At 39.2% G+C, this 14,239-nt stretch overlaps 1 protein-coding gene across 1 annotated transcript in view; it reads left to right on the forward strand.

The window, feature by feature from the left end:
* The first annotated feature begins 1,570 nt into the window (after nt 1-1,570).
* The window catches only part of PCN (Transducin family protein / WD-40 repeat family protein), a 32,518-nt gene continuing 19,849 nt past the window's right edge, over nt 1,571-14,239 (forward strand). Inside the window, exons 1-3 of the mRNA XM_089421924.1 lie at nt 1,571-1,728; nt 13,381-13,660; nt 13,774-13,837. Coding sequence (XP_089278050.1) covers nt 13,417-13,660; nt 13,774-13,837 — 308 coding nt within the window. The 5' untranslated portion in view covers nt 1,571-1,728; nt 13,381-13,416. The remainder of the gene's footprint in view (nt 1,729-13,380; nt 13,661-13,773; nt 13,838-14,239) is intronic.

A 14,239-nucleotide genomic window follows, 5' to 3' on the forward strand; every position in this document is an offset into this window, starting at 1 on the left:
TAAATTCTAGAATTCTGAAACTTCTGATTATTTGCCAAAATTTTCTGCTGTTTTTTCATATGAATATATATTTGGGATGGCTGCTGCTTCCCCTCTAGAGACTTCTATGGATTCCGATGCGTACCCAGAGTTTATTTAACCTTGATTGTTGTGAGCTTTCCACCCATTTTCAGACTTGTATTTGATTAGTTAGAGTTTTTATTTTACTTGGAGTCATTTCAATTGGAGGACATATTTGCTTGACAATATTAACATTAGAGGAGTTGTACTACAAATTTTCTGAAAGGATTGTAGGGGTTTTGAATGGTTTTTGCTATAAACTTAGGATTTTAGAGTTGGAATTAGGAGGGCCACCGTTGGAGGCCGGGACAGGTGTTCTCATTCATAAGCTCATGAGGTGCCAGTCCAGAATCAAAACATGACAGTGGCTCTAGATTTTGTTTGACTTTGTCTCATGCCATAGTATATGATCCCTAGAATTTGTATATTCAAGCTCTTTGTGATTTATGTTCTGGAGCCTTCATGCAGTAAAATTGTTGAACTTCAGAATCAGAACATGGCAGTGCCACTGATTTTATTCCACTTTGTTTCATCCCATGGCCCATGATCCATGGAGTCTGTACGTTAAAGCTATTTGTAAATTTTGTTGTTTAAGTTTTGGAACCTTTATGCAGTGAATTTCTTGAATTTTATTACTGTTGTGGTACACATGTAAGATTTCAGTTGACTATCTAGCATAGTTGCAAGAGTATTTATATGGCCTGCCTGCCCAAGGCTGTACCCACATTTGTCGTACCTTTGTATCATTGAGTTTATAAAAGAAAATCAATGTACTAACATACATAAAGGGATGACAAGGCATCACTAAAAACCCTCTTGTTCATGTTTTCAATTGTGAAATTTTTTGATCTTTTACTTAAGTTTTTGATATCCTTGTGCATTTTACTCCTCACTATTTTATATATTCCAGAATATGTGTGAATGATTGCTCCTGTGAGTCAGATTCTGTATGAATGCTCTAGTTTCTGCAGCTACTCTCATATTCGGATGAGTAACAATTATTTTCTTTGAATTCTGTTATAGTTTGCAACTTTGTTCTCTAGGATTTTGAACTTACATTTTATGTACTTTACTTTCTCTGCTAACATTTTTATCAGCAAGTATTTGTGTGATTGCCATTCTTAAGTTCTTGTATATTTGTTGTCACATGATCTTTTGTGACCATGGCATATAAGATGGCACTTTCTTGATTTATTCTGTAGCAATCACATTATATTTGCTTCGAATTCTGATATAGTTTGTAACTTTGTTCTCTAGGTTTTTGAACTTGCATTTTATGTACTTTACTTTCTCTGCTCACGTTTTTATAAGTATGTATTTGTGTGATTGTCAGTTTTGAGTTCGTGTTTTTGCTGTCATATGCATTTTTTGTGACTATGGCATATAAGATAACCACTATTTCTTGATTTATTCTGCAGCAATGATGTTATAATGAGACTGATTACCTACTTGGTTGAGAGAAGGAATTTTGACCAAAGTTGTGTTCTAAATATAGATACTACATTACTGGTGTTTTTTTGACAGGCAATTCCAGGTAGAGACGACTCTGTGATTTCGTCCCTTGTCTGGTGCCAGTCTATCTCAAGGTCCTGTTCATCTGGTCGTTTATTCTCAGCTGGCTTGGATGGGTCCATTTCTGAATGGGACCTTGGTTCCTTACAGCAGAAGGTAAAATGCCTTTATACATGGCAAGTGTATTAGCTTATTTGTTAAATGTTCATTAGGTAAGTTGCTGGCATCTTAATTGGTTTAAGCTACTGAAATTGTTGTTGTCTGTTTTGAACTAATGTTGTCTTTTATATTTAGTGATCTTAATGGCTGATATGTGAACTAATGTCTTTTTCAAATAGTTCTGACTCTTCTATCACAAGTCTTTTTTCTACTTTCTATTTAATTTGGGTTTTATGTTTTTATTGTTGGATTTCTTAGAGACATTATGGATGGTAGGCTGGTCCTTGCCCAATATGATAAATTTCAAAGTAAAATTCATGTCATTTTTCTTTCATAGTAAGAAATAGTTTTGGATACATTCATCACTCTATCCTTACACGTGGCATCAACTTTTTGTAGACTAGATAGTCTATATACATCATTAAAAGCTAGGATAGTATTGTCATTTACCCATTTTGATCAACACCTTCTCTAAGCTTTATACCACAGTTTTACATTAGTGTCTTTTCGAAGAGTGAGAGGAATGACGTCTTAGAGCTAGAGGACAGGTAGACTTCTGCTCGGGTTACCAAACAATTGACCACATCTTCACACCTCAAGGCATTATTGAGGAGGCTCGTCACCTCTTCGAAAGTCTATTGTTCCTTTGTGGACTTTCAGAAAGCATTTTATTCTCAGCTGGCTTGGATGGGTCCATTTCTGAATGGGACCTTGGTTCCTTACAGAAGAATGTAAAATGCCTTTTATACATGGCAAGTGTATTAGCTTATTTGTTAAATGTTCATTAGGTAAGTTGCTGGCATCTTAATTGGTTTAAGCTACTGAAATTGTTGTTGTCTGTTTTGAACTGATGTTGTCTTTTATATTTAGTGATCTTAATGGCTGATATGTGAACTAATCTCTTTTTCAAATAGTTCTGACTCTTCTATCACAAGTCTTTTTTCTACTTTCTATTTAATTTGGGTTTTATGTTTTTATTGTTGGATTTCTAAGAGACATTATGGATGGTAGGCTGGTCCTTTCCCAATATGATGCTTGAAATTTCAAAGTAAAATTCATGTCATTTTTTCTTTCATAGGAAGAAATAGTTTTGGATACATTCATTACTCTATCCTTACACGTGGCATAAACTTTTTGTAGACTAGATAGTCTATATACATCATTAAAAGCTAGGATAGTATTGTCATTTACCCATTTTGATCAACACCTTCTCTAAGCTTTATACCACAATGTTACATTACTGACTTTTCGAAGAGCGAGAGAGATGATATCTTAGAGCTAGAGGACAGGTAGACTTCTGCTCGGGTTACCAAACAATTGACCACATCTTCACACTTCAAGACATTATTGAGGAGGCTCGTCACCTCTCTTCGAAAGTCTATTGTTCCTTTGTGGACTTTTGGAAAGCATTTGATATTGTGCCTAGGGAGGCATTATTCCAGAGACTTTGTGACATTGGCATTATTCCAGAGGCTTTGCGACATTGGCTTATTTGACATCTGGTAGGCATTAGGCAACTCTACTAGTAAGTTTTGGGTTTGCCTCAGGATGGGTTCCCACTCGCGTTGACCCTTTTCGGTATTTACATTGATGACCTATAATCTTTCCTCAATGAGCACATCCGGGAGGGGGATGGTTGCCTTCTACATCAGGTGTTGATCTCCCTACTCCTTTGTGCGTACAACTTGGTCTTGTTGGCATCTACTCCTTAGGGCCTGTAGAAACAGATCAATGCATAGGCTAGGTTTTGCGACCTTTGATAATTGATGGTCAACTTAGGTAAAACCAAGGTTATGATCTTCAATGCTTTGAAGAAAACTCTCATAGACATGCATTTGTACTTCCGAGTGGAAGATATTGAGGTCACTACATCATACATCTACCTAGGAGTATAATGCACAAGTCCTTGTGTTGGTATCTGGCAGGCACTCCATCCTCAACTTAGAAAAGTGTATAGTTTCGTGGCTCTTATTGAGAGACAGTGCTTCCGGAGTCAGCTTCAAGACATCTTGTCCAAACTCTACCTCATGGACACGATTATTAGACCCATGGTCCTCTATGGCTTCAAGATTTGGGGGGCCTAGCTTGGTACAGACAGATTGGGCCTAGATGGAGAGAGTCCAAACCTTGCTTCTCAGGTGCATCATGTAATGTAAATGTACAATCCTACAACTCATTCGTCTAGTAGAGTTTGGTGACCCCCACCCCTTTTGACTTGATGTCATCTTATGCTTGGTTTCTTTCTTCCATAGAGTCAAATCTTTGAGAAATTCAATTGTCGGGAGAGATCGGTACCCCTACCTTGCACTTTGTTCCTTGGAGGCCCTTGCTTCAACTCACCCCTTAGGTTGGACACGAGGTTGGTTATCAGATGTTTCTCGATTTCTCCATTCATTAACCATCTCCATAGAGCATCTTCCCCATTCATATTCTCCCTTGTTGCATTGAGCCATCTCGTGCTGCCTAGAAATGTACTGAATTAGTGCATTAGAGAGAATATGTACAAATTGTACGCTCAGGTTACTTGGACTCTCCCCCCTGGACGACCCTGGGCTAAAAGATGTCCTTCTATCTTGAGCATTTCCTGGAATTATAAGATGGCATCATTGTCTGCCCCCCATAGATGCGCAAACATTGGATGTACTCACTCAAGATCCCCTTTGGTATAGCTTCAAGTTGGTTCTCATTGACTTTGAGCAAATGCTGACTACAATATACTAAGGTCAGATATGATCTGTTAGGTGTGTCATTTTCAGGAGGCAGAGATAGGGCAACTCCTCATTTTTAGGTGCCCCTTATACTACGAGATCAGAGGGCGCCACCACTGCCTCTATAGAGATTCTGGTGGATCCCTCTCTACCTTCTTACTGTGTCTCGACTAGAGATGCTTAACTCTCTTCATCTGGGAGATATTTAGAGACAAGTCTTAGATCCTACATACCCCGCCTTAGTCGGGGACGATTCAAACGATCACATCATACTTTTAGGTTGATTTGGTTGATCAGAGCAACAAGCGACGAGTTGAGTTCCAGAGTATTTCAAATAGTAGAATAGTGAGACCTCAAGTCTCCCCTCAACCCCCATGTTTGGGAGGCCAACCAATATCCTTGGGACCATTGCGGAGGTGCTGAATAACACATCAATTCACTCACACCTAGAGTGTCAAAGGCATTAGTACCAGATGGTTCTTGTGTAGGGTGCCCCCCCAACGAACTCCTTTCCAATCCCAACAGTGTATCCAAAGACTTATCTAGACCTTCTTTCCTTCGACCTTGAATGCTAAGTGTTGAAGAAAGTGTAACTAGGTTCGGTCTTCATAAATGTAATTTTGATCTTTGTACTTGTAAAAGAAAAGAATTATTATTTTTGTCATTATCAAGAATGGGTTTCTTGCCCATTTGATAGGTCAAGCACATGTTTAAGTGCTTCTAGGAAAGTCAAAGAGTCAATGTAATTGTTAAAGACCCATGTGGGCATGTTACACTATGTAAATCTATGTATTAGAGTCAAAGAAATATGTCAAAAGAGATCCTCCAAAGCAAAGACAAGTCTCCTCTTCAAGTCGGCTCAAAGAAATGAATTTTTGGTGCACCTAAAGTCAAGTCAGCCTCACTAGCTCAAGTTGGCCCAATAGGAGGGACAAACTCCTATATATAGGGCCATTCGACCTCACAACTAGACCATCAATCATCTCTAAAATCAACGAAGAAGACAGGTCGAAAAAGAAGTGCGAAAAAGGGGCATAAAGGTGATTCTAGGGCAGCGAAGAAGGAAGAGAAACTGAGTTTGGGAGGGCTTTTTTGGGGCTAATCTCTGCCACACGTGCGAAGGAAAAAGGGTCATTTTGCTGTCATAACAGAACCCTAAGTGCAACAACATAAGAAGAGGTGTTTTGGGTGAAAAAGAGGCTCCAAATAGGCCTCCATCTCAAGCGAAGTCTCACCTAAAGAAAAGGAAAGAAGCAAGAACAAAGGCCAAGTACAAGTCTATATCAGCCACACGTGCGAAGAAATCAGATCTGTAGTAGGGTAAAGAGGATCAACCTCTCAACTCAGAAATATCTCTCAAGGAAGGTCTCATTCTCTAGCCTAAGTATCAAGGAAACAGAAGATTGCCAAGCGAAGTAGAGAAGGAAACAAAGACACCAAAGAAGAGGTCTCTAAGGAGACATAGGGCTTCTGCCGTTGCCGGAAAACAAGCGAAGGAAAGTGCCACCAATTGTCGGAAGAAGTGCGAGGGAAGAGGTCGAGGTGCAGTGTAGAAGAAGGCCTTGATTAAGGAACATAAGAGAAGGTACAAAAGAGAGACTGTGTATTGTGCTTGGAGGATCTAGGGTATGGCATTTGTCAATTGAAGCTTCAATAAGAGAAATTTGCAGAAGCGTTTTCCTCTCTAAGAGAGAGGTTTTGCCTTGGCTGAGAGCCAACATCTTGTGTTCTTGTCTCTTTTGTTTTGGTAACTGTTTAATGAAGTAAGAGAACACACTCTAATAATAATAAGAGAAGATTGTGCTAATAAGAAAAAGCAAAAAGTGCCTCACGAATAGTTATCATCGTCAGAATAATCTCATCATACCTAGATGCCCTAGATTCTTCAACACTAGGAGTATCCATTCCTACATCCATCCCAATGATTCTGCATTCAAACACCTCGTTGGATCGGGAGCACTCCGATAGCGAGCCAACGCCATCGTTGCCCCTCTTGTCATTGGTTATTAGACTTGGGCATTCTTGATGTCATTGACTATCAGCCTTAGACTTTCACATAATACATCTCAAAAACTATCATAAGTATGCTCATTTAACTGTCCAAAAAAGTCTGAAAACATAAAAAAAGCTCAAAACGCTCATTGAAATATGTGTTTATTATGTCAGTCTTACTTCAGACCACGTTCATTTCAGTTTGACGTCCATCTTTCGCTTCTGTTGTCTTCCATTTCCCTGGACCAACTCTAGCCCCAACTTTGAGAGTGCATCTGCTGACTGGTTCCTGTTCCTATAGACATGTTCAAAAGAGATGTAAGAGAACTTTTGAGTTTGATTTCCAGTGTCTTTAAAAAGTGGCAAGAACTTGATGTTCTGTTGCCTAAATTCCCTTTTCTTCCAATTTATAACTAGTAAGGAATCCCAATAGATACGCAACCTAGGAATGTTGTGTTCTTCCACTATTATGAGAAGTAATGTGATGCCCAACAATTTTGCAAAATTGTTTGTGATTGGTCCCAACCCAAAAGGAGATATATTGGGAACTTGAGAACATGGTCCCTCGAAGCCCCCCTCGGAGGAGAGGGAGAGGCAACACCATCAAAGAAAGCCCACGATATATCCTTTAGTATTTCTGATTTTGCATGGCACTTAGGGGCACAAGATGTCAAACGAAGGTCCTTGAATCATATATGGCAATGCTAAGGGTGGTCAGACAAAGTGAAACAAGTGGTTATATCTTCAAATATAGCATGATTTCGTTCCAACCAGATTGCCTAGGCTATGGAGAGAGCCAACCTGACATATGAATTTGGAATGTGGGAGGAGATCTAGGTTTTTAGATAGTCATCCACAATGTCACCTTTCCATTTAAAGTGTTGTCTTCTCAGCCAGGTGGTTTCATTCCAAACTGTTTTGGTGAAAGGGCAGGAGATAAATAGATATTGAAAGGTTTTGTCATTGTCTTTTTTGAGGGGGCATTTGCCTGGCCCCTCAAAAGATTTTTTTGAAGGATATCCCATTTAAGAGCCTTGTTCTTAAGCGTCAACCACATTAGTAGCTTTGTATTGGTAGGGCACTTTGTTTTCCACAACTTTTTCTGTGCTCTTTGGATAAAATGGACAAATAGTAGACTTTTGGGAGTGTAATTGCCTGTATTAGAGCTTGACCAAATTAATTTGTCTGACACATTGGAAAGGGAAATATGTGAGATACTAAGGGGCTATAATATCTTTAGACCATCTTTCACCGAGTGGATTGACCAAACCCAATTGATCACTGGATATCCGATTTTGAAATCCATCCATCTGGTGAGAAGCTGGTCCCAAATAGAAAATGCCTGCTCGGTTTAGTAGTTGGGTGAGCTCCTCCGAGAGAAGATTGTTTTTGCATGCAACCCACCCAGGAGTCTCTATTGATTATACAACTGGCCCCATCCTTAATTAACCAAACCAATTCAGTGCTGAGAATAAGGAATGCATTTACTATGGTTTTCCATATAATAGATTCAGAGGCAAAATATTTTGTGGCTCTTATCCCATTAGTTAGGGAGGAGGGAGAAATATATTTCTGAGTCGTGTATTGAGCCCACAATCCTTGAGCTTCTATGAGATGCCAATTAGTCTTTGTAGCCAAGGTTGAGGCGAACCAACTTAGGTTTTTGGACCCCATTCTCCCATGGCTTTAGGTAGGGGGTGGAGTCTAGGAAGTTAGGGAGAATAAATTTTTGCTTCCTTTCCCCGACCAAAGGAACTTGTGAGCAAGTTGTATTATTTTCTTAAGAACACCTGTTAGGGTCCAACACAAGGTGGCAAAAAAAAAAGGGAATAGCTTCAAAGATGAGTTTTATTAGCGCGAATCCTCTAGCTCAAGAGAGTCAATGAAAGCACTAGATTGCTATCCTTTGTGCTATTTTTGCTATTAGCCAGCTCTAGTCCCGCATTAAATAATTGTTTTGCTTCAGACGAAAGCACAAATATTTCAAGTGATCTGTGATTTCCTCGACCTAGGGATTCAAAAGTGCAGAGGATCGCTTCCTCTTTGCCTCCTTCATTCCCACAAGAAGATGTGCGATTTTCCCCTGTTTATAAGCATTCATGTAGCCTAGCAGTAGGCTCCCAAAGCTATATTTTAAGCCTCCAAAGATCGGAAGGAACCTTCACAAAAATAAGGATATCGTTTACAAATAATAGATGTGATAGTATGCACTAAAGCGCTTGAGAGATACCTTTAAAATTATGAGACGAGAGAGCACTCTTTAGAAGACGATTGAAAGATTCTGCCACCATTAGAAAGAGCAAGGAGGAGGGGGCACCTTGGTATTAGGCCTTGTTTTTCATTAAAGAAGGGGGAGGCGGGTCTGTTGACTAGGATAACAAAAGAAGTTGAGGAGATGCAACCCATGATCCTTGCTACAAACAAGTGTTGGAAGCCTTGATGGAGCAACAAAAGTCAAATATATAACTATTTGACTTTATCAAAAGCCTTTGATTAATCTACTTCATAGTTAGTTGCCTGGGGACGATTCTTATGGATGGAGTGAGGCCCCCTTGGGCTAGACGTATAGTATCATATATCTGCAGGCCCTTGAGAAACCCAAACTGTTCAGGGGAGATGTTGGAGGAGAGGATGTTTTTTAAGCGGAGGGAAATGATTTTGGAAATGATCTTGTAGATTGCATTACATAGCAAGATAGATTTTAAAAGGTCAAAAGAGGGATTGTTCACCTTGGGGATTAGGGCTAAAAATCTAGAGTTGAAGGGGCCAAGATCTGTCCACTTGTTCTAGAATATTCCACCACGCGCAAAAGGTCCTCCCCCAAAAAGTCAAAACAACCAATATAGAATTCAACAAGTAGCCCATATGGCCCTGGACTCTTGCCTTTTTGGAAGCTGTGAAGTGTGGTTTCCTGTTCTTCCAAGGAAATTGCCTCTATCAAGTCCTCATTTTCTTGATTGTTCACAAAACAGGGAAAATGAGTAGCAACATGGAGTATATGATTTATATTGACTCTACTTGCACCAATATAAATATTTTCAAAGAAAATGTTTGGGAAATATCCTCAAAAGAGGTAGCTTGGGAGCCATTTTCCTTTTTTATGGACTAGATAGTATCATAGTAATGATGGATCTTATATGACTGACATATTGATGAAAAAATATGGAGTTTTTGTCACTCGCCTAAAGCCAAAGGTTTTTGCTTTTCATCTTCCACTCTTTTCCCTATCCAAGAGAATCTTTCTCTTTTGTGCTTCCAAATATTTTATTTGCTGGAGTTGGGTATCCCTGTGCATCTTCGACCCTTTCTTTTTAGGAGTGGCCCTAAGCTTTGGATTCTATGTCTTCCAATGATTTTGTGTCTTGTTCTCATTTTTGTTTTGCCCATGATATGGTTGCATATTTTACTTGCTTAATATTTTTTTTTGAAATTGAAGGGGAGGGGGTTCTCTATCATTGTTGTTGTAGGGGGATCCAAACAGATTGAATAACTTGTAGAAAAGAAGGATACTCAAACCAGTGAGGATTCAACTTGCAAGGGCTGGTTGGTTTTGGAGGGGCCAGAGCTAGTAAAAAAAGAATGGGACAATGGTACGAATTGCTCCTAGAGTCAATCCATTGCTGCATTTTGAAATTTCCTTCTAACCAACCTTCCAGATTGAGAAACTTGTTGGAAAATCATCGCATTGGAAAATACATTCGGTAGAGAAAAAATATTTTCCCAGAAGGGTTCCCTATCTTGACAGGGACCATAAGCATTTAGTATTGAGAAAGAACAATCCATGTCTTGCAAGAACAATTCCAAAAGTAGATCATTTCGAGACGACTGTGCTATTTGGAGCTTTAGTTTAGATTTCTTCCATCTTGATATTAGCCCTCTCGACCTCCCGTCCTCATCAAGGGCCAAAAATCTCTACATTGGGCAGATTGTATATAGTGGGGGGTTGTCTTGGACATATCGATCATGTATTCTTGGATCAAAATTACTTGGGGCGAGAAGGAATCTATCAAATGCCTCGGAGTTAATTTTTTCATAGGGTTGGATAGACCCTGATAGTTGAAAGAAAGAATTTTCATAAGGTATGCACTTCCGGGGTGGATGCTCTAAGAGCCCCATTCAGGGAATGTTATTTTTGCTTGTGCTGCTTTTGGAGCATATGAAAAATATGACTTCCGACCTCTACCAGTTTTTTGGCCTCCTATAGGAGCATGCACTCCTAAACCCTCAAAAGCAAAGGTAGACAATCAGAATCCTCCAGAAAATCCTAGCTTGAAGAGGGTTTTCCTTGCGGCTTATGGTTGTAACCAATATTTTGCAAAGGAGGGGGATGTGGCTGAGGGAGAATAGGAGGGGAAGACTCAGAGTAATGGAGTGACGACGGGGACAGGGGACGTTGGGAATTCTTCCTAGGCAAGCAAATAGGGTACATGTGACTAGGGCCAATGGGGGGAGGAATGTCCAACCTAGAGCTGTTAATAATATTATGGGGAACAAAATTTTGCAACAAAGAAGGGCAAGAGGTGGTAGCCAAAGACATACCTGGGGTTGCTTAAGCTTTTGTTGGCCCTAGCTCCATAAGTATCTCTTGCCGCTACTTCCACATTATCAACAATTGACTTTACATCCATCATAATTGTCTCTTCTGTCGCTACATGCTACTCAAGTGGGCCGGAAGGGAGTTGGAGAAAGGTTGCTGACCCATTTTTGCATTTTATGTGCCATTGGGCAATCAAAACCAATATGACCATAAGAGTGACAATGGCCATATTTGAATGGCACTCACTCATAATCCAGTGGTTGCTTAATCGTTTTGTTGCCAAAGCTGATAGTGATGATGTCTACCAAACCCATGACCATATTTTACCCAACCAAATTCCTCACCATGCCCATATAACCAGTGGCGCAAAAGGATTCATCCACCTCAAAGAAAAACCCTAATTTATTGCCAATCTCCTTGAACATGCTTGTCAACCAAAGAACTAAGGGCAGAGCAGGCAGTCTCACCCATTTCAGAATGACCTCCATTTTCTTAGTGCGAGCATCAAATTCCAGGATCCAATTTTTGAGAAGTAGGGTTGTGAGCCCGCCCCAAAACCGATGATCTTTGAGTAATTTTTGCACATCATCGCTTGACCAAGCTATCCAAGGAATCCAACCTTTCGTGAGAATCAGAGTTTGTAGGCAATAAACAAGGAGAGCAACAAAATTTCGTTGGGCCCATCATTTGAGCAAACCTACCTATGACTGCCTCTTGCTCCATTTTTTTAGACTCATTCAACTGCACCTCTTTGTCAAAAACTAAGTTGATTTCTACAAACTTCTTCTTGATACACTTGCGGTTTTGTTTGATAGGAGCATTAAACGCAACAACTTTTGGAGAAGGTCGGGAAGACCACCATTGAGTTGGCTCTTTGCTTCTCATGGTCTCGAGGGTTAGCAAAGTTTAAACGAAGCCTAACGACAAGGGATCCACAAGGGGGATCGGGAAAGGGCACCAGAGTTTGTCCTGGAGGTGGAAAGTAAAGTTGTCAAAGGACAAGGTAGTGTCTTGGGGGAGGGAGTAATACCCCTTCCAAAATCAAGGATCTCGATTTGAGTTCCATAGTAGACCCTGGCTGATATGATGGCTTGGAGTGCAACTTTTCCACTCACTTTGCTAAGTTGGAAGGGGAGCCCATTTTGATAGCCCCGGATGGAAGAGGACGTAGAGAGTTCACGACGTCGATGAAGGGATGGAGGAGATCAGAGGAAAACGTAGTTGGCACTTGGCAGTCCCCATGCTACACTTGGAGAGGAACCAGAGAGATTAAAAGAATATTGGAAGATGTCAATACCTTCTAAAGGATTATGGGAGTAGTCTATGAGATCTTCTTCCAGGGAGGGATCCATTTGGAGGAAAGCCGTGGCTTCAGATTGAAGGGGAAGTCCTATGGAAATTATAGCTTCAGGATCTCTCATTGGTATTATTGATTCATCTTATATATGTTTAATCACATATTTAAAAGAGCAATTTTGACATGTCATTGTCATAGAATTTTAGAAATCTCTACCTTGTGCTATTTGTTTTGAATGTTGTTTCATATTACAATGCTATGATGATATCTAAAAAAATGACTTTCCCTCTATACGGAAAGATCGGATGTTGTATGGTGATACTGTGGCCTTTTTTGATTATGTATATTTTTGTTGCTGGTGATCATTCTGTAATATGGTTTTAGGAATTTGATAGTGAATTTGTAGCTTACTAGAGATGATACTCTATCCAATAAATGTTCCAAGATATCCTTCTCCTTTAGTTCATATGCTATTTCTAAGATATTTTTCCCCTTTAGTATCTTCAGGATCTCTCATCGATATTATTGATTCATCTTATATATGTTTAATCACATTTTTAAAAGGAGCCATTTTGATGTGTCATTGTCATAGAATTTTAGAAATCTCTACCTTGCTCCCATTTATTTTGAACGTTGTTTCGTATGACAATGCTATGATGATATTTTAAAGAAATGACTTTCCCTTTATATGGAAAGATTGGGTGTTGTATGGTGATACTCTGGCCTTTTTCTGGTTATGTATATTTCAGTTGCTGGTGATCATTCTGTAATATGGTTTTAGGAATTTGATAGTGAATTTGTAGCTTACTAGAAATGATACTCTATCCAATAAATGTGCTAAGATATTCTTCTCCTTTAGTTCATATGCTATTTCTAAGATATTCTTCCCCTTTAGTGCCCAGATATTCTTCTCCTTTATTTCATGCCAACTCTTGCCTTATTTAGAGTATTTTGTTTCCCTGTGTGTTCATCTCTGCACTCAACAGGAAATTTTGTTTCAGGTTTTGCATTCAATGAACTGTGAAATTTATATTTGTAGACCTTTCTAATTGCTGTTGCACATAGTTCATATGATCAGGCCTGTTGGCATATTTTAAACTTCTGGTTTGGTGCAGACGGTTGTAGAGGCCATTGGAGGATCTATCTGGCAAATGGCAGCTGAACCCTTACAATGTGCAAGAGATTCTCGTGTTGAATCCATCTGCCATAATGATGATGGTGAAGATGATGATGATGATGAAAATGGAATAAATAGCACTGCTAGTGGATCTGATAGTGAAGAAGAAGAACTGGTGGTACAAAGAGTGGCAGTTGGTTGTGATGATGGTGCTGTTCGCATTTATGCTGTTCGTGAGGAAGGCATGGAATATTACAGGTCATTTCCAAGAGTTGAAGGTGATAAAATTAGTTGATAATATAATAGAACATATTTTTATTTATTTTCTTGCAAACTATTGAAGTTAGCTATTCTATTTTGATAAAATGCTTTGCAATATATGTCATGACAGGAAAAATTTTGAGTGTTGTTTGGAGTTTGGATGCAAAGAAAATATTTGCAGGAGGTTCTGATGGGTATGCATGATCTAGCCCATTTGCCTTTATGTTGGGATTGTAGTTTGCTTTAAAATTATAATTATGATCCTAATAATGACAGATGTAATGTATAGTACTTGTAAAGCTGGACATGTATTTGTATGGGAATTGTATTGAGTACTTGGTTTGGAAAAAACCTTAATCCTAGTAATCAATCTTTTTGATTACACAGGAATTAAACTCAGTCTCTAAAATAATGTGAGAACATTATTTATCACTTCATTTTAAAATCTTTTTATGTTCTTAGAATGAGAACTGCGGAGAGAAATGAGTCACAGTGAGCTGCTGATACTGTGTTATGATTAACATGGAGCTAACTTTGTGACTCTGCGGGGTAATCATTCGTACTCAGTAAATATGTATCTTCTAATCCTTTCAGCA

Source organism: Pinus tabuliformis, chromosome 6 (genome assembly GCF_031772625.1).
Source record: "Pinus tabuliformis cultivar Carrire ecotype Pingquan chromosome 6, CPIR1, whole genome shotgun sequence".
NCBI lineage: Eukaryota > Viridiplantae > Streptophyta > Pinopsida > Pinales > Pinaceae > Pinus > Pinus tabuliformis.